The sequence below is a fragment of the Anolis sagrei genome, chromosome 1, assembly GCF_037176765.1.
Source record: "Anolis sagrei isolate rAnoSag1 chromosome 1, rAnoSag1.mat, whole genome shotgun sequence".
Taxonomy (NCBI): domain Eukaryota; kingdom Metazoa; phylum Chordata; class Lepidosauria; order Squamata; family Dactyloidae; genus Anolis; species Anolis sagrei.
The window spans coordinates 42,965,156-42,990,752 of NC_090021.1; the positions used below are offsets into that span (position 1 = coordinate 42,965,156).

The 25,597-nt window shown below is 38.4% G+C and overlaps 1 protein-coding gene across 1 annotated transcript in view; it reads right to left on the minus strand.

Annotated features, from left to right (window-relative positions):
- The window catches only part of PLB1 (phospholipase B1), a 142,002-nt gene extending 116,741 nt beyond the window's left edge, over window positions 1-25,261 (minus strand). Inside the window, exons 1-10 of the mRNA XM_060754120.2 lie at window positions 25,187-25,261; window positions 23,748-23,849; window positions 23,119-23,220; window positions 15,538-15,606; window positions 14,412-14,492; window positions 14,154-14,220; window positions 11,042-11,100; window positions 9,120-9,193; window positions 6,146-6,189; window positions 3,987-4,095 (exon numbers count right to left, since the gene is read on the minus strand). Of these exons, the coding sequence (XP_060610103.2) occupies window positions 3,987-4,095; window positions 6,146-6,189; window positions 9,120-9,193; window positions 11,042-11,100; window positions 14,154-14,220; window positions 14,412-14,492; window positions 15,538-15,606; window positions 23,119-23,220; window positions 23,748-23,753 (611 nt within the window). The 5' untranslated portion in view covers window positions 23,754-23,849; window positions 25,187-25,261. The remainder of the gene's footprint in view (window positions 1-3,986; window positions 4,096-6,145; window positions 6,190-9,119; window positions 9,194-11,041; window positions 11,101-14,153; window positions 14,221-14,411; window positions 14,493-15,537; window positions 15,607-23,118; window positions 23,221-23,747; window positions 23,850-25,186) is intronic.
- Between the last annotated feature and the right edge of the window lie 336 nt (window positions 25,262-25,597).

The following is a 25,597-nucleotide window of genomic DNA, read 5'->3' on the forward strand; positions in this document are numbered from 1 at the left end:
TGGGAGTTGAAGGCCAAAACATCTGGGGACCCACAGATTGAGAACCATTGCTCCAGAGGCCCAGTTTCAGGAACTCTAGACATCACATCAGACTCTGAAAATGAACTCAAGTTTGGAGGGCCCTTCAAGTTTTAAAACTAATGTTTGCAAGTTGTTTTAAAATAAAAAACTGTGTATGGAGAAAAGAAAGAGAAAAGGATCGCCCTGCCAACCCTGTGTGTACCAAAAGCTCCATTAAAACTCAATGTATCAAATTTTAGACATAACCTAGAAGCATGGAAACGGTGGATGCTATCACGCACAGTATTATTAGCTAGAGACAGTTGTGGGAATTGGTTCTCAGTCACCTTATGCTTCAATATATTTTCACAAAGCTTCTCATTAGTTCTGTTACAGACTGTCTAGCCACTTCCACTGTAACTGTATCGTTTTTTGTACTCATGCCTCTAGGGATTTTCACCTAATTTCTAAAATGCGATAGTTCAGGCTCTCATGTAACTATCTTACAGACTGACGCTTAGTTTATCAAGGTCAGTTCGAATTTCCATCCTGCCGAGGTCCCAAGGCATTAGAAGACCCAATTTGGTATAAACTGCAGATTTGATGAGGATGCTACCAGCCTGTTCTTTCAAGCAATTAGTGGATTTTTTTTAACAGCCACTGAACCTGCATTATACTATGACAGTTTCTTTCAAAATCTTTAGCAAAAAGAGTGTATGAAGTGCCATATATACTCATGTATAAATCAGTCTAATCAACCTGTGTGTCCCCAAATGTTTTGGCCTTCAACTCCCAGAAATCCTAACAGCTGGTAAACTGGCTGGGATTTCTGGGAGTTGTAGGCCGAAACACCTGGGGACCCATAGGTTGAGAACCACTGATCTAATCTATAAGTCCATTTCTTAAGAAATGGGACCACAAAGTGGTGTCCACGATATGTGAGTGTGGAGAAGAGCAAACCGAATATAAAGTTGACCAAAAATTGATTGGTAACTGTTTTGGTACTAATGTTAAACAGTGGTCCCTGGTCATATTGGTCCCTGATCAAAAAAAAGGTTGGGAACCACTGCTCCAAAGGGACTGGAGAAAGGTGACCATACTAGAGCCACAGACCACCTATTACAATGCAGTATGAGCCCTGCCACATGAACAGTGGAGGACCTTCTTACAGCAACACCAGAGACACTCCAAATGGCCAGCTACTGGTTCAAGGACATTTAGTATAATGCCAAGTTTTTTAAACTTTGTGTTTTTAAAATACATTACAACTGTACCCTTGGTTCACTCTTGATACAATGGTGGTGGCCCCCTGTCTCTGGAATGGCCTTCCCAAGGAGATAAGGCTGGCCCCTTCCCTCGCCCCCTTCTGTAAGAACTTGAAGACTTGGTGGTTTCATCAGGCCTTCGATAATGACTAGTCTCAAGTCTTAGGCCCAAGTTAGGACTTGGCCTTGTACCCCATTCATTCCCCAGTTCCCTGTCATCTGAGGGCACCTTTTCTTCTGGCCCAGACCTTTTTTATAGTCCTTTAATTGGCTCTGGAATTGAGTGGCACCGGTCCCCTAGTAGGGCCATTGCCGAGACCGATCCTTGCAATATAGCATTCTGCCAGCCCCATTTTCCCCTTCTCTTTGCACTAGCCTTGACCCAGCCCATTCCATAATGTTTTTAATTAGGAGACACAAATGGCTTATGTTTTTATTACTTTTGTTGGGTTTTATACTATGTATTAATGTTTTAAATGTTTTATGATGTTCTTGGACATTGAATCGTTGCTTCTGTAAACCACCCTGAGTCGCCTGAGGGCTGAGAAGGGTGGTATACAAATATACTAAATAGATAGATAGATAGATAGATAGATAGATAGATAGATAGACAGACAGACAGACAGAGATAGATAGTCCAGGCCCCTTATTGAAATATTGGGCCCTGGCATGAAGAAGAGAGTGGAACTTGTTTTAAATTTATTTTAATATATATTTTGTGTTAACAGTTTATGTCTATGTTTTTGTTTATATTGTATGTTTTTGTATTGTTTTGCATATGTGGAAACTGCTGAGTCCCCTAGGGGAGATAGGGTGGTATATAAATAAAGTTTTCATATTATTATTATTATTATTATTACTATTACTATTATTATTATTGCAATAAATAAATAAATTTGTACGCCGAGGGCAAGTTTTGAGGCCAGAATGGATTTTGATTTGACCCATGAGTAAGTCAAGGGTTTTTCTTCAGAGAGAGGAGAGCACAGGCATGGGTCCAGGGAGCCAACTGCTCCTAGCCGCAGCTGCCATTTCTCAGCACAAATATTCAAAAAGGTCTTTCTTCACTTTACTCACTGAAAGGGATGGCTCCTTTTTTGATAAAAGATACAGGATTAAATATAACACAAAGGAACCACCTCCTTCTCTGTGTAGAGTGGTAAAATGGAAGAGCTTAGTTTGTTCCAGGAGAATCTGAAAGAAATACCAAGGGAGAAGGAGGGAACTTTTGATGCATAAATGTTATTGTGTGGCAATGAAGAGATAAGCACAAGGACTCTGCTAGCTGAGATAATGATGTTTTTGAAAAGCCATGATAAAAGTGATAACTGTAAGAGTGATCAGACCTGTACTCTACCATTCTGTGCAATCACCCTAGTCAAAATTACTGTTATTATTTGGTATCAACTTGTAGAGGACAAACTATGTTAGAAACACGCATGAGAAATCACCATATTTCAAAAAAGAAGGCAAAACCCCTTATTTTCTGTGGATGAAACTGCTGGAAAAGAGCTACACCCCCTTTTTTTAAAAAAAAAGCAGCAAAAGTGCATTGGGGAGTATATGTTTAAACATTCTCTATTGCCTAACTTAACGTACATCCCAATGGTGACACCCATCAAATGCACACTGGGGAAACTTTTGCACCTCCAGACATGGTTGGATTACAAATCTCTGCCAACAAAGTATGTACAAAGGGCTACCACCATTTTGAACTATGGTTGGTTAAATCTATGAATACAAAGGGCCAAAGCCCCGAATGGCATGCCTACAGGACATCCAAAGGACATCGCTTGCCCATCAACCAAAACTATGAATTTTAAATTTATATTTTATTGGTGTGCATGATTGTAAATGTGCTTTAATCGTTTGTTCTCTGTCTTTTAATATATGTATTTTAATGGTATTATGTTGCATTCCACCTCAAACCATGAGGAGAGACAGGAAAAGAATAAAATCATCATCATCATCTAATGGGGATTTTCTTCTTTTTGTGACATCTGAAACAACATCATAGCAGGGTCTGACAAGAAACAGTGCATGGCCTTGAGCCTCATCCAAACCAAAAGACATCTTGCCCCATAAAGTCCAGATGGCTGCTAACTTTACTAACCTTCTGTTGGCCAGTAAAGACTTCTTTTTGTTATGGTAGGATTTTTTCTGTTGGACAGACAATGTTTTATCTTAGAGTGGTTTGCTTTTTTGCTTTTCATTAATTCAGCCTAAAACCTCTGTATTTAGTTATAACTGTTTTAGTTCAAAGTGGGAAAATATGCAACATCCTACAAGGAGAAACAGAGACAGAGTTCTAGGGGCTCCTGGAGTTTTCTCCCTTTTTCTTATTTGACCTGCTGCTTCCTTACCTGGAAAGCAATATGCCCAGATCCAACTTTCTCTCACTCCTCGTTTTCCTGCAGCCTTTGTGCTCATTTACGAGTAACAAGCAGACCCACATCTTTCTCTATCAGACATTTGATTTCTTTAATTAATACTTGTTTGACTTAAGATAATAATAATAATAATAATAATAATAATAATAATAATAATACTTTATTTATACCCCACCACCATCTCCCCCCAACGGGGACTTGGGGCGGCTTACATGAGGCCATACTTCTTGGTCCTTAATCCAAATAGCCAGTTTTGCCATTAAGCCACTCATTTCATATAGTGAGATCCATATATGCCTCTCTCATACACACACTCAGTAGTAGTCCTTACTCTGAGCGAGCTCCTGCTACAGCCTGGTTCAAGTAGGCATTTGCTGTGGTCTCTGTTCCTTTGCCAGTGGAAAAGCCTCGCAAAGAAGGATTGAACTCCCGGAGAACATCTGGGGGCGAAAGAAAGAATGAAATTGACTTTGAAGCACACACTCAGTTAATCCTAATGAAGATTTGGGGGGAAATATTTAAATGTCAAGAATGAATAGGATCCCACTAGCAGCAGTAAGTATTATAATGTCATGGTTATATTTAGGAAAACTGTGAGCAGTCTGAAGCTGCTGCATCTCCGAAAGGAAGCAGTATGCAAAGGGCCAATTAAACTGACAATTAAAGTGAAATATATAATATAATATATTCTATATACATATAATATTGATAATAATATCATAATATAATACAATATAATAATATGATATAATAATTATATAAATTATATATTTTATATTACATGTAATATTACTAATAACATTACAGTATAGTGGTACAGTACAATATAATAATATATAATACTAATATTGTGCTATCCTAATAATATAATATGTTATTTGTAAGCCGCTCTGAGTCCCCTTCAGGGTGAGAAGGGCGGGATATAAATGTCCTAAATAAATAAATAAATCCCTTTTTGGTCTGAGGAAAGGTTATAGGTGTGTGACAAAGATAAATTTATTGTTATTTGGAGTTTTAAGATCAGTGAAGCTTAAACATGATAGAGCCTTGTCAGATTACGAGCTGTCCATCTTAGGTGGGTAGATGTGTCTCTCATAATACCAGCATTCCAGAACTAATGGCTACCAGTAATACTGGCAGATAGAGCATGGAAAGTTAGTTTTAAGCAGTGTACGATGATAGGGAGAATATAGATATCTATGCCAGTACTCAAGAAAAAATAATGGTGTCTTAATATTTGATTACGATGCAAATTTCAGTATTAGATGTGGGGTGAAGCATCTGTGGCTGGTATCTTAAAGCCCTATACAGGTCACAGTTTTGAAGCAACATGTTCCAAGCAACGCAATCAACTATAATGGGAACAATAGTGTCGAGGCCTATTAAATATGACGAGCAGATGGTGACTACTAGATGGCATATGTTCTGTATCAGAAACTGGAGCTGATGTGGTCTATCTAATGCAATTTTCTGAATCAGTACCCCAAATAACCAAACTGAATCTAAAGTTGACCAAAAACAGATTCAGAACCCTTTTGGTACTAATGTTGTAGAGTGGTCCCTAGTCAAAGTGGTCCCTTAATTTAAAAAAAAGGTTAGGAACCACTGCTCCAAAGGGACAGGAGAAAGGTGATCATACTAGAGTCATAGTAGAGGACCTAGAAATTCCTAAGAGAGTAAGAGCATTTTAATAAAATCCATGAATAATGAATCCATAATAATTAAACCCAAAAAATCTGGAGGGCTGACTGTACTTTTTAAAGTTTTTTTTAGCAGATCTGTATGCCATTCTTCTATAGATGCAAAGGGTTTTTTAAATTATTATTCCCATAGGAAGCCTGCAGTTTGGCATCTATCATCTAAATTATTATTCCCATAGGAAGCCTGCAGTTTGGCATCTATCAGTTTCCCATCTGAAGTCTTAAAGAATCTTTCTTTTTGGGGAGGATAAAAAATGAAAGCGTGGAGCCACAAGCATTCAATGGAGATAAATAATAATAGTATCATTTCAAAAAAAAAAAATTCAGGGAGACGATTAAACCAACAGCTTTCCAAACTGTAAGTTGTAACACATTCATGTATCATGCAAACATAACAAGAAATGATAAAAACCTTGGAAATACATGTCATATATATATATATATAAATATAAATGCAAATTTTCATGAGATATGTTGTGCCCCCATACATTTATGAATGTGTTCATATCTTTTTCAAGGGACTGGTTTAATCTCCAGTTTGATAATAAAACTGAATTACTGTGTCACGAAATGGTGCATGTCCACAGCGTGTGTTTCACCAACATGAAATATTTGTAAAGTTCTGAACTAAGACTAGGAGGAAATGATAAAACATGTTATTAAGCAAAACACAGCCTAAGCCCAACCCCAATCCAATTGTTTAATAAACCTGTTGTTAAGTTGTAGTCCATAGATTGCTCAGCAAGTTTCACAAACATGCCATATTGTACAGAAGTAGGCAGGCACTTACTTGCTAATGTTGTGACTGTGTTTATGTTCTCATTTCCACCAACACTGCAGAGGGGAGGAGGAGAGAAAAGCAGAAATTGAGCTGCATGAAGGGCTTTTCTTTGGAATAAGACACAGAGTGCCCCCTGGTGATGTTTCAAATCTTCAACAAACTCTTCCTATTTTATATTCCGGTTTCTAAACTTATCTGTGTATTTATTTATTTATTTATTTATTTATTTCTCTTATTTATTACTCTTACATTCTGCTCTTACATTGAGGCCCAGCTCCAAACCAACTCAGTTTTAGCATTGCTGTAGTGTGAAGTACTGTCAGCTCTTTTATAATATCCATGAAACAAGGACTGGCAAAATGATCCATTTTGGTACCAGATCACAAGAACAAAGGGAACTGTAATTGCTCCTGGCAGCGTGCAACATATAGCTGAGAATACATTACATTCACTTGGACTTTTACAAAACTTAGGGCAGTCATAGTTTACTCTGTTTATGTATCACAATTTCTCTTGGAATGCCTGCATTACAAGTTGTGTATCCCTTATGCTTATGATCAGAAATGTTTTGGATTTATTTGGGTAGAGGGTGATTTTTGAATATTTACATTTATATCTTAGAGCTGGGACCCATATCTAAACAAAAAATTTATTAATGTTTCATCACATTTTATACAAATGCTCTGAATATTTTAATACTTTTGTGCATGAAAAAAAGGTTTATGTACTTTGAGTCATAAGAAAACAAAAGCATTCCTGTCTCAACCATCCATGTGAAAAATGTAGGAGAATGTTGGATTTCCAGATAAGGGATGCTTAATATGTATCATTATCACCCTCATCAATATATAATTGTAATAGTTTATAGATTCCCTTTCCCCAACATTGAGAATTGAGGTAGCTTACATATTAAAATAGTTACAACATAATATTGTGGAAAATGCACAAAAGATAAAATCACTTCTAAACAATTCGAAACATATATTTTTAAAAAGATATATTGGTGCATAATAGTTAAATACACTGTGTCTGAAGCCTTGCAATGTTGCATACAGAAGGAAAGAAGTAGGAGTGCTTGCGTTTTGCCATTTATTTTTAAAATGCATAATATATATTGGTAATTAGGTGTAACATTAATATCAAGATCTTATTGACTTATTTATATAGATTCCTCCTACTTAATTCCAAAGATAGGCTATGATGATGTTACCCTCTCCCAATCGAAACTAAGGTTTTAAAAAGGTCTTCAAGAGGGCAAATTAGGGCCCTTCCACACTGCCCCTATATCCAAGGATCTGATCCCAAATTATCTGTTTATCCCAGGTTACAGTATCTGGCAGTGGGGACTCATGTTGGGGCTCAGCAAGCGGCTTGGGATTTTTCTGATGTTTCAGAGGATGAGGGAATAATGGATTCGAAAGTGAAGTGTCCACTAGTGATAAGGGAAAATTGCAGGCCGAGGAGGCCGCCATTTGGGATTCCTGTGTCCGTTTCCAAGCAACAGAAAGTGAAGATTTTAATTTCATTGGGAAATGGTCTTTGGCTGATGAGGAGTTTTCCTGTAAAGCCAGATTAGGTCTCTGGACAGAGGGAGTAAAAAATAGATTAATTAGACATTTTGAGAGACTCCATGAGAAGGCCTTGAAGCCCAGGTGTGTTCGTCATGATCTCATGGCTTCTTGATTGGGCTTGGGCTTAAATTAAGTGATGTTTACTTGGAGGAGACAGTTTCCATAAGGATGCTGTTTCTGTCTCGGCTCTCACGTTCATGATCCAAGTTTCCTTTGTTTGCCCATGTTCCTGGAAAGGTTCGCCTTGGAAAATTCCTGTTTTCATGCTTGTGGATTTATGCCTTAGTTTTTGGCTCTCTTGACTTCATGTACTTTGCCATTTTGGATTGCTACTATTTTGTATATAGATTGCTTCTATTTTGTATCTCCTTCTCTACTGCTCTTTTGGGAAATGCCCCCTTCCCCTTTGTACATGTTTTTCTGAATAAACTTCTGGTGTGGTGCTGAGTGAAAAGGTGTCTCAAGGCGAGAGTGCAACAACTCATATATTCCAGTTTAAAGCAGATACTCTGGGATTAGTTCCTGGGATAAAGGGCAGTGTGGAAGGTCCCTAAGAGGCGCTGCAATAGAAAAAATGGTGAAAGGGGAGAAGCTAAACACCTCCTCGTATAACTTTTCTCTTAAATATTGGCATTCCTCCTCCTGAAATAATTGTTATTCTAACCCAAGGAACAAAGTTCTACTTTTAGCTTTTATTCTGACTACTACAGACCCATTGATTCCATTAGATTTATCAACATATTGACTCACAATTAAGCGAACAATCAAGTGGGTTTAATATAGTTGGGATTCAACAACTGCATGCCAAACAAGTGTAAAGACAGTGTTTCTTTTCACCTTCCAGAGGAACGGATCATTGTTAACAGAATACAAAACATTCTGGAGAAACTGGAGGAGTTTTTTTTATCTATATCCAATTTCCAATCCTCTCACCCCCTTTGGATGCTATTTTAGAGATCCTGTCATTATTAAACAATGCATGATGAGCAAAAATGAATTGCTGTTTGCTTTTTAAAGTGAGGTTGGAGGGAGGAAGGTTCTGGAACTTGAAAAGAGCCAGATCTTAGAGGAATTAGTTTTAGACTATAAACTCTGGGATTCCCCAGTCAGCAAGACTCAGGGATCTGGAATTTTGGGAGCTTTAGTCCAAAAAAATTAAGTAATTTCCCAAAGTTTGAAAATAACTAAATTATGGATGCGCAAGAGATTGAGAGCGTCAATCTCTTGTGCATCCTGTGATATCACAACAGCATCCTGGATAATACAACCTCTCTTTTTTTAGTAAATAAAGTGACTGATGCCTGTTCTAGCAACACAACTTCAGGTTTGCATTAAAGAAGCTGCTGGCTGGGATCAAAAGAACAATCAAACAGATTTCGGGTTCATCGAGGAATTTGGTGTACGGTACTCACCTCCATGAAAGGCCTCGGTATTGTGTTAAAACATCTAAAACATTTAATCGTCCTGATCCTGCTCCATTTCCTGCCTAATGAAGAGAAAGACAAAAGCGATTTAGAGCCAGAGTAATTCCAGTCCAGAATTACTGCAAGGAGAAACTGCCTGCAGACTCACAAAGACATAACTGATCCTTTATAAATATGTCCCGGTTTTTTCCACACAGTTGAATAAAATCTCACTTTTTTTCTTGCTTTGAACTAGGATATATAGCAATATGAACTCAGATAACCCAGTTCAAAGAAGGTATTGTGGGATTTTCTGCCTTGATATTCTGAGTTATATGGCTGTGTGGAAGGACCCTAAAAGCCTTTTAAAACCTGTTGCTAACCTGTCTGCTTCATAACACAATAAAGGAAAAATGAAAAATAAATTCTGTCCAAGTTTAATTTAAAATAAAAAATGTGGAAATGATCAAATAAAAAATTAAATTTATTAAAATATTCTTTATCACCCATGTAAAGAATAATGCGGAAACATGAAATGATAAGCGTATTGCACTGAAGTGACACGATGACGCTGTGTCACTCTTTAGTAACAACAAACCAGAATTCAATGACTTGTTATAATGGGGAAAAGGTCACTCATTACTTTCTATTATGTTCTTAGGAGGAAAAATAATCTTAGCATTGATAAGGGAAATGCGTACATCTTGAAACATTATTTGTCAAAATGCCTCTGAAAATTGGATGTTGCCTACCAATTCTAACTGTGTTACCTTGATGCCATTTTATGCTTCTTTCCCAATCATGGTTTGGTTGGCGTGATTTTAAAGTGATGTTATAATAATTGATGCTTTAACTGTTTGGTTTTTATATTGTAATTGTTTGTTTTTATGGACATATGTGTGTATGGCATCAAATTGTTGCCTATTGTAAGGCTGCTTTGAGTGTCCTTCAGGGTGAGAATGGCAGGATACAAATACTGTAAATAAATAAGTAAAGAAATCGATGTTCTTGGAACAAAGGTTCACATCATTTGTACATCCAACCTTTAGTATCTATGAGTATCTACCCCCACCCAATAACCTTTACAACATAAATTGGTTGTGGTTTTGCAATATAAAACTGCATAGGGTCCAGGCTTAGGACACTAGAATCCCAGAGTGTTCTTGTGCTCTTCCCCATGCTAGAGTCTGAATCAGGCTCCCTACCATCCGGAATCAGGTTGGGCAAAGTGCAGACCATGGACTGCAAGGGACCCTTGGAGTCCCAAAATGGGGGCATTGAAGATCCTCAAAGGTCCAATTTGGGGGTGGCAATTTTGCACCAACACCTCAAAGTCTTTTAATCCTCGCCCATACCTCAAAATGCAAAAAGAGAGAGTGAGAGAGTAAAAAATAAACCAGAAGAGATACAATGTCACTTCAGGTCCCATTGGGCATACCAGTCTGGCCGACTAGAATGCATTGCACTTGCTCACCCCTGTTCTAGAGTGAAGTATCAGCTACTGTGACTCTTTCAACAGCAAACAGAAAGACTTAGATTTGTGTCTCTCTTCAGGTTACATTTCATGTGGCTTCTGCCTTTCAGGCAAATTCTTTGCCACAAAAAACTTCTGTCTAGCACCTACACAGAAGTTTTGCCGAGTTAGTTTAAAATTACCATAGTCAGGTTATTTGCCACACAGCAAACCAATTTCTGCTTTATTGTTATAAAACTGTTAATAATTTTGCACTCATTAACATATGCAAATAGACAACTGCTAAGAGAGCTGGCCAAAAGAGATTAAGAAGCAAGAATAATGGGAACACTTGTGAGGGAGTAAAAACATGAAAAATTCACTTTGCCATGAAGATGTTTTGCTCCTCCTTTTTCACATTATAATTCAGAGGTGCTCTTTATATCCATCAGTTTAATAGCACACATTTGGTACTTACAGTTAGTGAGTCTCCAAGGGCACCTATAACTTTAATGTCTCCTGGCTTCAACTTATGAACTATTTAAAAAAGGAAAGGGAGACAATGATGGAACTTTTTAGAAGGCCTTCAGCATGAAGAATATATTTCAGCAGGAAGGATATGTGGGGAAAATCTGGAAAAACTTGAGATGCTCTTTAAAATCCATGTTGAGAGAAATGTCCTTGAACTCTGTTATCCCCCTGCTGCAAGTATATGACATCGATTGAACATCCCTTTCCTAGAAATCTGAAATTGGCCACCTTGTTTTCTCATGGTTCAGTGTACAAAAACTTGGTTCCATGTACAAAAATATAAAGATATTACATGCAATTACCTTCAGCTTTGTATAATACACATATAATATGCATATAAATCTCAAATTTAGATTTGAGTATCGTCTCAAAGATATTCCAAAATCTTTAAAAAAATCCAAAACACTTCCCGAAAGAATGAGTTGCTTTTTAAAATGCATGGACACATACATGTAATGTGAAAAACTAGTAAAGGCTCCAGCATCTCCCAGGTGGTAATTTAATGAAAATCAAGTATCTGAGGGCTCTTTTTCATGGAAGTCAGGATGCCTCCCAAAAGACTAATTGTGTTGGTAAAGACCAATATAGTTATCATCTCTATATTACAAAGTTATATCAGTTATGGGAAGAAGAGAGGAGGTGAACTAATTGCTCAACTTCAGCATGTTGCACTATTACTATTCTATCACTTTCAGCATAAATCTGGCGTAAATCTGCCCATGTGAAGCAGGTGAATATAGCACTGAATAAAACATGTAGAATAGTCATAGAATGCCTTAAACCTACACCTGCTGATAGACTTTAGTAACTAGCTGTCATGCCCCCCCCCCCGCCCCCCGATGTAAGACGGGAAGTTGCTGCCAATTGTGAGAGAAATAAGTTTGAACACTGTGAAAGTCACCCACTGTATGGCTATTAGCCTCCTCCCAGTAGACTTAAATCAAGGAAAGGTTTCATGAGAACGACCACGTCTCTTAATGTTCCTTGAAATCATTTCTTAAATGAAGGACTAGTGCTTCAATGCTAGAACAGGAGTGGGAATTTGTGAACTTCCAGATGTTCCCACCAATTCCCACCACTGGTTGTGCTAAATCTCACTCAGTGCATTGCTTCAACCTCAGATTTTAAATTCAAGGATTGGGAGATGCTTCAGATATTACTGGTCTAAAACCCATGTTACCCCCACCATTAGTTGTACTGACTGGGGCTTACTGGAGGTCTATCTCTCAGAAATTATCTAGAGGACTACACATTGCCCACCACTGTGTTATATCAATTTGACATTTCCAGAATTTTTTCATACTTTGCATTTTTTTTCAAAAGCTAACCTTTACATACTTTGGCACATACTGTTTGGAGGACTGAGACTCGTCATTCACATTGTAACTTTTATCTGAGAAGTTGGATAATGGCAATTTAGTGATTCAGTTTTCATAGTTCATTGCTTCCACTGGCAGTAAACCCATTCTTCCAATACTCAGCAGAATTCTATAATTACATATTTCACACTATTTTCTCCCTTCCCCCGTGTTTAGGATTTGTGATTTTTATTATTATTGGTAGCAATAATGAGACTGCTAATAGATCATAAACTTTTCAGCCACCATAAACCATAAAGTCTTCTTCATAAAAGCTTATGATAGCTAATGATAGCTAACAATCTACATTAAACCTCAAATTAAAATCACAAATCTAAAATGACAAATCACAAGTGTATAAAAACAAATTAAAATTGCTGCTTTTTAAAATAAAAAATGCAAGGCACCAATACTCAAAGACATATTAAACATTTGCTCATCCTTGAAATTGGTAGATATGATTTTTAACTGTGGAACCACCAGATTTCTGACAGAGGGAATTCCAAAACCAAAGTGCTATCATTCAGAAATCCTTGCTCTCTCTATGGTCATCTCATGGGAAGCACAAATGGCTTCTCTGATAATACTAACAGGTTCATATCTAGCAAATTAAAGTTGAGCCTAATTTTTTGTTTTAAAGCAGAACAATAATGGAATAGACATGAAAACAATATTGGAAGATGAATGGATTGTTACATTCTATGATACTGAAGCTAGGACTGTGTAGTTCTCTGATTGCTCAGAAGTCTACAGATTCTGCACTGTAGATTATTTTGAAGCAATTCCTTTGTCAGTCCCAGGTAAAGTATATTGATTTGAAGCAGCAAGATTCTGATAAGGGAAAGCTTATGTAGAATGAGTTTATTCTAACCAGAATAACTGGATTTGAAATTAACAACTGCAAGTTCCCTTATTCCAGTGGATCCCAACCTTTGGTCCTCCAGGTGTTTTGGATTTCAACTCCTAGAAACCCCAGCCATCTTAACAACTGTTAGGAATTGTGGGAGCTGAAATCCAGAACACCTGGAGGACCAAAGGCTGGAATCCACTGCCTTATTCCAGTGAGCTGGAGAATTCCAGAATCCCATTAGATTGGAGAATGGCTGAAGAATCCTAAAAGGTACAGCTGTTCTTTTACATCAATGGTTCTCAACCTGTGGGTCTCCAGGTTTATTTGGCCTACAACTCCCAGAAATCCCAGCCAGTTTACCAGCTGTTAGGATTTCCGGGAGTTGAAGGCCAAAACATCTGGGACCCACAGTTTAAGAACCACTGTTCTACATCTATGGGGTCTTCATCCAACCATGAATATCAAAAATATTTTTTAATCCAAAAAGCAAATTTGATTTTCCATGTGTGACTGACTGACATTGATCTGTAGTTTTCCACCATTCACAGACCCTCAGATGTTCTCCAGCACTAATTTGAGTTGCTTGCCATTTGATATAAGGGCTGCTATTTTACTACATCATTGTATATCTTGAGTGTCCATGAAATTTGGAACTGAAGTCCAGTAGATACTGAAGGTCTACTATATAGTCAGGATATTTGCTCTGGTGTTATCTTAATCCACACCAGAAGGAAATTGCAGTTTCTCAAGTTGCTCCTGACACGAAAAATAAAAACCGTAATCCAGTTAATCCAGAATTCTGGCAGCCTCTTGCCCTTGATAGTTAGTCATCAGAAAGCCCAAATATGTACCTGAGGTAGGAATTCTGCCTGAAGGTCTGCGGTCTGTACATGGAACCCTACTGCCAAAGCTCATTTGCTGAAAAAAGATTAAATCATTAGAGATACATTGCAGCATAAAGAAATATTCACTTTTTCAAATGAGTATCTATCCCCACCAAATACTCCATAAGATATGCTGAATTTTGTGCCAATTCACCCTTTTCATGAACTCCTTTCTATTCAAAGGCAAGCAATAATAAAATATTATGCAACCAGTTGTTTTCATACCTGCTGTTTTGATTCAATCAGCAGCTCCATGGGAAAAGATGAATAGTTACTATTCTTGTAGGTGAAGAAGTATGGATGCTCCTGCAGAGACAAGATAAGTGACAGCATTTGAAAATTATCACTTCACACCATGGTTGAAGTCAGCTGAAAAGATTTAGTAAAGCAGACACAGAAGTCTTTAAGATTGATTGGGAATGTCTGTATTTCTCACAGCTACTCTAGTCTCCAGATAGTACTTCTGGGGCCAGAAATATATCAAACTCAACCTGAGATCTTCATGGATAGTGAATCTCTATAATAAAGTCAGAGCTACTGAAACGTAAGAGCTCCATATTGATGGAACAGCTATGCTTGGGCACAGCCAAGGTCCAAGAGACACAATTTTAAAATAGGATTAGTCTTTGCTGGGACTGCAGGTAACATCTTCCACCACCATCCCCACTAATGAGGCTCTTGGGCTCCCTAACTTTCTGATACCTACTGCCTGGCAATAAAAGATCAATTACTGCCCAATGTGAAAATGTCGGTTTTTCAAATCCAGAAATGGACTTAGAACATATATTCACATATGTCAACCTCGTGTATTATGGATTTTGCTATGGCCCATGAATACATTGAGGATAAAAGTTAGGGGTATAGAGCAAACAGTCTCTCTGCAATACAGAATAATACAGTAAGCCCCTATGAAAATGACAGCCACAGTCTCTTTGCTGGGAGGCATCACAGATGTGAAGGATAATAGCTTTAACCTAGGAAGAGGAGATTAGAGTACTTTGAAGGGAAATTCAGGAAATTCAGGAATTACAAATACCCCAACAACCCTACAACAACCCCAAGCAACCCTACAAACAAGTTAGAAATAATAAGGGAAAAGTGATCGTGTGACACTGTGTGATAGTGATTTTACTTTTTAAAAGAGCTACCTTCCCCAATGAATATATCCTTCTGAACTGTTGGAATAGAAAACCTGTCATCTCTGGCCAGCATACTCAAAAATGACTTTTATGTGGTGGTAGGTACTAAATTCCAGGATACTTGGGGAGCCCCCAGAGAAGAAAGGAAAAAAAGATACCCTTGAGAAACTAATAATGTTTTTAAAAACATGTAAACAGGTGACTCCTCTTACCTGAGAAGGACATTGTGCCTCAGGGATTTCATTGAAATGATAGGGTTGCTTCTGCCCAACTGGTTCCATCTAAAAAATAAAAGGCCTTTTGTTTGAGGATCAGAAGTGGATATGGTCAATGTTTGTATTTGGGCAGGACAGAACTGCAAGTCCTAACTTGAAGGCAAGAGCATTACATCTGGACCTACTGCACCATAGAGCACAACAAGTTAAACTATTGAATTGTTGAATCTGCTGACCTAAAGGTTGACAGTTTGAAAATGCAGGTCAGGGTGAGCTCCCACTGTTAGCCCTAGCTTCTGCCAACCTATCAGTTTGAAAACATGCAAATATGAGTAGATCAATAGGTACCGCTTTGGTGGGAAATTAATAAAGACACCCATGCAGCCATGCCCGCAACACAACCAGGAGATATCTATGGACAACAGGCTCCTCGGCTTGGAAGTGGAACAAGAGCACCTTCCCATGGACGGAGCGTTGAGCACCACCTCCAGAAGCTGGAGATGAAAGGGGAAGCCTTTACCTTTGTTCTGTGTATTTGTGTGTCATTGTTTTCCACTTATTAAAGGCATTGAATGTTTGCCTAGCTGTGTATGTTGTAATTCGCTCTGAGTCCCCTCGGGGAGATAGAGTGGAATATAAATAAAATGTTGTTGTTGTTATTGTCACAAACAGCCCATGCAGGCCCGTAGCCAGGATTTCGATTCGAGGGGGTGTGGTTTTTTTCAGGGGGGGTTTCGGGGGGGGGCTGAGTTTCGGGGGGGGTGAGTCTGAGTGAAAGAGGGTCTACCCTAGCAAACCTTTTGTATCATTACCCCAATATCCCCATGCATATGGGATATATTGAGTATGGTGATCAGATCATGATATGAATAAACATAACAATTTAAATAATGCACCAGTAAGGCCTTTTCGCGAACTACCATGAGAATTTCGGGGGGGGGGGGGCTGAAGCCCCTCAAGCCCCCCCCCCCCCCCGGCTACATGCCAGAGCCCATGAAACAGCAGACCTTAACCTCAGCTGAAACATTTGAGATTGTAAGACAACTGACACCCCCCTCCCCGCTCCAAATAAAAAATAAGGGAACTGTATAAAGAAAATGAATCAATGCACACAGAAAACTGTCACTGAAAAGGCAAATTCTTATCTGTATGTTGAACAGCTAATCCTTGAATACTCATTACAGGGCTTTCATTGAAATGCACAGCTGTTATTCACTATGATGTTTGAGAAATAACTCTTGCTTTAATTATAGCAAATCTTAGGCTTAAACAAAGAAGTACAAAAGTTGGGAAATTATTTATCTATTGTTTCATTTCATCTGTATGTTGCCTCTCCCCCAATGTGAAACCCTAGGCAGTTTGCAGAATCAATTAGAAGACATATCATTTAGAACAATTACAATTTTTACATCAAGTGCCTCTTAGGGTAACTAGAAAATATTACTTGGTGCTCCACTAGAGTTGTTTGCTTCACCCCACTTGTTATGGTACCGTTTAAAATGTAAACAAAAAACCCTAATTTGTTACAATTAATTGTATCAACTGCAAAGTTAGAATTAACTTGTTACTGTTGAGTATATCAACTCATTTAAATAATGAAGGAACCACAGAACTACATGTTCAAACAGATTTCACATTTCCTCCTTAGAAGGAAAACTAGAGTTTTTAGACTGAAAACTAGAGAGGCTTCCATATCTTTAAGGGTTATATAGAAGAGGACATTTCAGGTCTAATATGTTACCTGGTTGAATGGCAGCACCTGCTAAAATAGCCATTATAGATACAGGCAACTGTTCCAGTTGCATTAAGACTTCCTCCATATTATCTCTGAAAACAAGTTTGGATACTTCTGCAGACACGTTTCAAATATAAAATAAAGTCTGAGCCATGCAAGATGGGATACATCTAGCAATATTGCAACAGCACATTTATTGCCAGGTACAAAAAAGCACATAAAAATGCCAGTTGAGGGAACTGATATATATAGCTATAGTTATAAAGCTACCTAAATACAAAAAGAAATTGTGCTCTTTTTGACGATTCTGAAAGTTATTATTCAGATGACGTAGTGAAATGCTATACCTCTAACTCAGTGGTTCCCAACTATTTTTTTACCACGTCCCACTCTCCAATATTAATACCAAAAGGGTTATGAATCAGTTTTTGGTCAACTTTAGATTCGGTTTGGTTATTTGGGGTGCCAATTCAGAAAACTGCATTGGATAGATCACACCAGCTCTAGTTTCTGGTACAGAACACATGCCATCCAGTAGTCACCATCTGCTCACTCACAGAAAACAATATTTAATAATCTAGAGCTGATGTGTTAGTAGTAATCTTTCATGGGTAGTAAGACTCTCCCCTCCTGACATCCCTGTTGCCTCACCACTATATGAGGGTTTCATGAGACCAGTTGCTCTCGTTGCCACGTGGTTTTGAGGCAATGGTGTAGTAATGGTGGTGTAGTAATATTTTCATTCTTGCAGACCACTGGTGGTCCATGGACCACAGGTTGGGAACCACTGCTCTAACTGTTCTGATTTAGCAGGGACCATCCCAATTAATCCTTCGTTGTTCCACATTCTCCTGCTCCTCTTTTTTCTCTTTGCTTTCAGTTTTCTTCAGTACTGAATGTTCTGAGGTCATTTACGATTTATGGAGAACCTAAGGTGGTAGTTTCCAACCTGTGGATCCCCAGGTGTTTTGGTCTACAACTCCCAGAAATCCCAGCCAGTTTACCAGCTGTTAGGATTTCTGGGAGCTGAAGGCCAAAATATCTGTGTACCCACAGGTTGAGAACCACTGACCAAAGGCAACCCCACCACACTCTTGTTCTAGGGACAAGAGTGTGTGACTAACTCAAGGTCCAACAGTGGGTTTTCATGGACAAGTAGGGGATTGAACCCTGGTTTCTAAACTCATAATCAAACACTGAATGTAATAGATCACATTGCACAGGATCCAAACATTAAAACAAGATTAAGCATCTAAAAGAGAAGGTGATTGGCAGGAAAACCTACTAGCCCTATGTTTGAAGAAAATAGGCCTCCCCTCCCCCAAACACTGTTTTAATTTAGTAAGAATGATGTGATAAAAAGTTGCATAAAACATTTCACACTGGGATGGTCAGGATATGTGTGTGTGTGTGTAGGCAGTCCTCGAGTTACAAACACCTGGGTTACAAATGATTCATAGTTAAGAACAGTCCTAAAGGGCTGAGAATGGCGGTTAATAAATGCATCAAATAAATAAATAAATAAACAGGGGTAAGACAACAGGAAGCACGGGAAATCTACCCCTTTGAAGGGAAATTCACCCCTTGTTATCATGGGGCAAGTAAATTTCCTGCAAACGTATGCCAAGTTTTAATGAGTTGAAGGCAGCGATCCCTTCACTTCTGACCATTAAAGAAATAGACTGGAATTATCTACGGAGGTAGCTTTTGTTGTCTGCCAATTTTCTTCCTATACAGGCAATGTAATTGATTCTAACAAACAATTCAGGTGGCAGTTTGATTTATTCTTAGGTAACCTTGTGTGTGTGCAGTGTCTTTTATAGTTCTGTCAGAGTCTGGGAAGAAATAACCATAAATCAGGACCTGCAATATGATTAGAGAAACAGATCACTCCCCCGACCAACATAACCTATGAGGCATCAGTAGGTATTAAAAGAGTGTGTTTTGGACCATACAGCCTATCCTGCTGGTTCTAACTTAGGACTTTATAATACCATAGTCTATACGGACACCGCAGAACCACTCTCTATAAAAACAGAAACATACTGGCATTGCCCTTCTTTCTTTTGCACGGTGCCAGTAATATGGAGTCTACTAATATTGTTAATGGAAGATGGCACTATCTGCATACCACACTGCGTCATTGACCACTCTTCCCTTTCCCTTCCTGCCACACTTTAAAAAAATCTGGAATAAGTGTGCATTAAAGCAGGGGATGATAAGGATGTAGGATTTTATGAGCCTCAAAATTCAGATCCATTGGTTACTACTGCATTAAAGATTAGAAGAGAATATTATTCCATCCATCATCTGTAACGAAATAAAATTAATTCACCAATTAACTTGGTTATTCACATGAAAAGGGGCGGGGGGTTGTTATTTTTCATCAGGAAACAAAACAGTGCTGCAGTAAACCCTAGTTTCAAATTGAGAAACGGAGGCAGAAAGTCCACTTATGCAAGTCACAAACACAGCCCAGAATTAAGAGACTTTAACAAGTTTACTGCATTAGATTTAGCTTCATCCCATGATTTTTCACCACTTAAGGTAGTGAGCAGGACAAAGAAATGCCTATTCTGTCTTTTTAATCCCCCTTTTGATTATTTTTCAGAGCATGTGTAGTATTGGTTGAAAAAAATGTGAATAGGTTACTGTTCACGCCTAACATTGCACTTAGTAGGGTGATCCAGAACACCAAGCTATTCCATAGCTTCCCTTGAGGACTGAAGATAATTCATACTGCAAAGTGATTTTGGACTAATCTCCCAGAATCCTTCAACCAGGATACCTAATGGGGTGTTAAAGTATCTTAAATTAATCACAGATGTGTGTACACACACACACACACACACTTATGTCTTTCAGTCACCATATTGAGTAGGAGCAGGAGCCCCCGGTGGCGCAGTGGGTTAAACCCCTGTGCCGGCAGGACTGAAGACCGACAGGTCGCAGGTTCGAATCTGGGGAGAGGCGGATGAGCTCCCTCTATCAGCTCCAGCTCCTCATGCAGGGACATGAGAGAAGCCTCCCACAAGGATGATAAAAACATCAAATCATCCAGGCATCCTCTGGGCAACGTCCTTGCAGACGGCCAATTCTCTCACACCAGAAGCTACACTCCTGACATGACCAAAACCATATTGAGTGTGCTACTGACCTTTATCTTACACTGATTATCATTGTGATGAACCAGGGTCATTTTGTATTACCTTGTGCTATTCTGAGTGGAGGAACAGATTCTTCTTGTCAGAGATGCTGATCAGATAAACTTACTCTGTGCTCCTTATAGTCAGACAATATCTAGCATGTTATCTGACCTTGCCAAGATTACAACCAATTATCAAAAAGAGATTAGGGAGAAGGAAATTGCTCAAATGAAATGACTTAATATAAACCTGTGACAATTTCTTCTAGAAGTAGGAGGTCTGGGATATTGGAACAAAGTAATAGAGTTCTTGATTTTCCTCTTTAAAATCATATAGGTCAGTTGGTATGGTGTCTTGAGCACTGGAGTACAACTCTAGAGACCAGGATTTGAATTCCTATTCGGCTAGGGAAACCCACTGGTAACATTGGAATGGGAAATTGATCAGTTCTGCTGCTGTCACTTTCCCCTTTCTCATATGCCTCTAGAGAATTGATGTCTTTGGAAATGGGGGGGGGGGGGGGCACAAAGCAGTTTGAGTCCAAGTTCTGTGCTTAATGTAATTACTTCATGGACTCAAACTGGTTCCAGGTATGTAATCTGATCAATCCACAGTGAAACCAGCTTTTTTTTTTTTGCTTGAACCGGTTCCAAGCTGGATTTTAGTGTCAGTGTAGAAATGCCCTCAGTATCAAGTCAACAGCTGCAGAGTCTATAGAATTTATTTTCAAGCATTCTACTCCAACCCCTACATGTTTAAAAAGTTGGGAGAGAAGGGGAATTCTGTTTGCATCATACAGAAACCTATATATTCAGGGTTCAGAGCAGTGAATAATTTTAAATTGCATAGAAATGATAGAGGCATATAAAAGGCTACAGCTGAGGGTTGCATAAAATCATCCTAGGGTTGGCAATAATCTTTTTCTATATTAATTTTTAATTAATTCCTGTAAAAAACTGCTTTCAACATGTTAACTCTATAAATAAGAGGCTGCTAGAGGATCTCACAGAGATAATGGCAGTGGCACCACTGCTAACAATTAGTCAACTAATTAACATACTGTTTTTTAAACAATATGTGATCCTAGCATTATTGATAAACCTTCCCCAAACTGGCACTCTCCTCCATTGTATTACACATCCCACCATCTCAAGCCAACATGGGTTAATAGATCAATTAAAATTATTAGAGAGTGTGAAAGGTTAGACATTTTGCTCTGCAGTTCAAGCAAAACCATACCACATCTGAAATTAAAATCTCAAGTGTAAGCAGTTCACAATGAACCCCCCTCCCTCTTTAAAGAAGGTGAGCAATAATAGCCCAATAACTGCTAGGTATCTAATCAGAACATCTGACCTGTAATAAAAGAAAGGGTGAGACAAGAACTTTGACGTTATCCTTCTGGGTAAAAGGGAGAAAGATCAAGATAACTGAATGCAGGTGTTTCCATCCAAGTCTTTAACCTTGATCAAGTCTTTGATTCTTCTATAATTATGCACAACATGTGTGAAGTAAAAATGAAAGGCTTTGGCATGCAAAAAACAGCTACACCTCATCCCATGTTTTAACTTGTAGTTGGCCTAATGTCATGTGAACCATCATGCCTCCCTGCTCTCACACAAATGGATTTGATTTTAGGACTAAAGCAGAGTGGATTGATTAGTCTTTGAATAGTGGGCCACCAGGGAATGTCAGGCATCTCCAGGATAGGAGATTAAGAGGAAAGTATTTGGAGAAATAGGGGTGGGATGAGGAGACTGATGGGATGGAAAGAAGTTCAAAATCTGTCTCTTTTGGAAGGACAGGAAAGCATTAGGAGCGTGAGGAGGTCAAGTTAGTTATGCAGCAACTATATGCTTGTGAGTAACCAAATCCATGTAAGAGAAACCTAGGAATATAGAGGCTCAACTGTAAAATATTCAGCAGCGCACCCCAAGCAAAAGCATCTTGGAAGAAATGTAATTATTATTATTATTATAGTATTGTCCCCCTCCCCCCAAAAAAAGTTTTGCTTAAAACTCAATATTGATGTAGCCACAATAATCTCTTGGGAAGATGTCCCAAAAATATCTATCTGTCATTAAAAAGGCCCCATCTCTAGTATCCTTTCCTGGAACGAACCCCAAACAAGACCTGAAGAAGAAGAAAGGCATTCCTTTTAAGATCCAGCATGAGGTATCTTGGATACAAGAACTATTGGAGGATTCCCTCAAAGTTATCTAGTCATTTAAAATATAATGACAACATTTCAGTTTGTACAGAAAGTATTTTGATGGGTTCTTTTGGGATTTTAAATGTAGAACATGTAAATCAAACAAAATATTTCTCCTGTTATCACAGTTTCCTACAGTTAACCATTTTACCAAAAAAGACCTTCATTGTTGCTCTGATTCTTCAATAGTGCCTTCTCCAATAGACCCAGACTGCTTCTAGACAAGGCTTTTATTATAATCCATATTGTCTCATTCAGAATCATATGCAGGGTCCAGATCACTTGTATTTTCCACCTATAACTTTCCTGTGTTTTCCTACATCTTCTATAGATTTCCCCCTATTAATTAATCAAAAACGTAATAAAGATGAAAAGATGGAATAACTACCTAAAGCTTTGGTGAGTGATGCGCCATTCAATTAGAAACACCCAGAGCCCATGCAATTGCAGAATGCAATCTGTTCAATAATCCCAGCATTTCATACCATATTGTTCCAGAGTCCGACTCCTAGAGCAGTCATAGCAAACTCCTTCTCTGTGATCTTCACGGGTGTCTTCTCTGTGAAATAGGCTTTTTCTTGTCTGCTCTGCAAGAGAAATGTTTTTGTAAACTGGATAATGGTTTGGCATTTATTGGTATAGCCAATAACTAAACAAGCACTTTTTTTAAAGTGGAAAAAGATTAGAAAGGAAGGTATTTCCACAAGGTTAAAATTCAAGTCCATATTGCATAAAGGTTATTTACACGGCACAGGGCTAGTTGACAAACATGCACTTCAAAGTTTTGCAAATGCAGTTTACTTTTTCCTACAGGGAAGGATGAGGTTCTATCTGCTCCTCTTTTTTGCTGAATGAATTGAGTGCAAACTATATTTGCTATTTAAACTCAGTTTTCAGCAACTGAAGTAAGTTGGAAACAAAGGGGAAAATAAGAGGTAGAAGAGAGACACCTGGACATTTTTAAAGCAGACAAAAAGTATGATGATTATCCCTGCCATGGCAGTTAAAGTGTGTCAGAGTGCAATAATTCTACAGTATAGATATACTCTTGATGTCTCTTTTCAGGTCATTTCCTCTTACATGTCAGATGGGGAGAATGTAGGTTAGTACTCACTTTCATAAAAGGCACATTTTCTTGGAGGGATGTCTGAAGAACCACAGTGAAATCACTCCTCAGCTCATACTTTGTAGATGCCAGCAGCCTTTCCAAATTATCCTGTGCAAAAAGGATAAACAATCAGTTAACAGGATGAGCTCTGTTCTGTAACTACAAAGAGCAGAGTACAATGCACAGATTTGCCCATGGCTTAAATAAATTTCCAAACCCTCTCTAATGCTAATAAACCAGAATAATCAAATTATAGAATCGACTTACACTCAAAAAATAATTCCACCCTTGCAAAACATGAGAAATGACCCAGCAGCTATCAAATGAATTGTGTAAGTTGGTTTTCTTAGAAAGAGCAGAAGCCTTGCAAGATAATCAGATCTCTCAGTAGTCCTACCCACGCCTTTGAAAAGCCTCAAATAAAATGAAATCTTAGTTAGCTAAGGGTATTTTTGTGCCATCTCCACGACAACTTGTCTTGCTAGAGCAGTGGAAACATACCATCTTATGTTCTCCAATAATAATAGAGAAAATGCTAACCATAACCAGCATAGGATCCTCTTTCATTTGACTTTCTCAAAAGATTTGGAAAATCCAGGTTTTCCAGTTTTCACTGACAAGAAGCTTCTAATAAAAGAAGAGAGACTTCATTTAAGCTTGAGTAGAATTGCTCAACAAGGGGGTGGGGGAGAGAAAGACACTTCTCCTCCTTTGCCCAGTTCAGTGACGTGTTCCTATGGGCAGTCTCCTACAAAGCATTGACATTTATCTCCCAAAATCCTGTTTCATTGGCCTGGCATGATCACTTTTTTTAAAAAATAAATTAAACATCAGGAATACCACAATTTCACAATATCACCATTTTGTTTTTTGTCATTTCTCCTTCATATCAGTGGCTTTGGAAATTGTGCTACTGCTAGATTTTAACCTTTGTTTTCCCTTTTTATTACCAACTGCAGTAAGTTCTAGTGCCTAGTAGGTTTTAGACTTCCACAGCTGAAGTAAAGAGATTAAAAGGGGAAGGAAAGGGGCCCAGGGAAGGGATGTCTGCCTTAATAATGGTTTTGGTGGGCGGGGACAGGGGCGGGGGGACTCTGTCCAACCATCTTAATGAAGATGCAGTATGTCTGACAGCAGCCAGACTGCCCACAAAAAGATATGTGACAGTCATCCTGAGTGCCTGGGCTGCTTGAGCCCAAGTCTGTGTGATGCCTGTCAAGATGGTTAGGAACCAGCTATTTTGACACTTTGCAACTTGGGGGAGAACCTGAATCCTGGTTGTTTTCTTCCAGATGAAGCCAGATCAGCTCCATTTGGCATTAGGTCATTGCAAAGCTGATCGACGGTCACACCCAACTAAGAAGTCAGTGTAGAGTGCTCTTAGCAGGCTCGAGATCTGTGCTTAATGATCAGGGCCACATGATGTCAATAAATATGTTACTTACCAGATAGGACCATGTCCACACAGCTTCATCCAGTCTGGGAAAGTCATTGAAATAACAGCTAAGTTCAGAAGGAAAGTTGCTAGAAAATGCCAAAAGCAAAACACAAAAATGTCATAAATTCTCAATTCACCAACTTGGAGAGTGATTCTCACTTGTTTTAGAAAGTGAAAAAAGGCTACTACTGATATATTGCTTTTGAAGCCTCAGGACTGCTAGATAACAAGACGCATATCAGCTAATAGAAATGATCCGACAGTTGAACATATTTCCTGCAATAGAGTTTACAATCTAGAGCAGAGTTCAAATGTAATTCAAAATGCTATCTTTTGAATCAAGGATGTTTGTGACATATGCTAATTTCCCCATCCAAAGAAGTACACAATCAAATTCTAACAAATTAGACACTGGCCT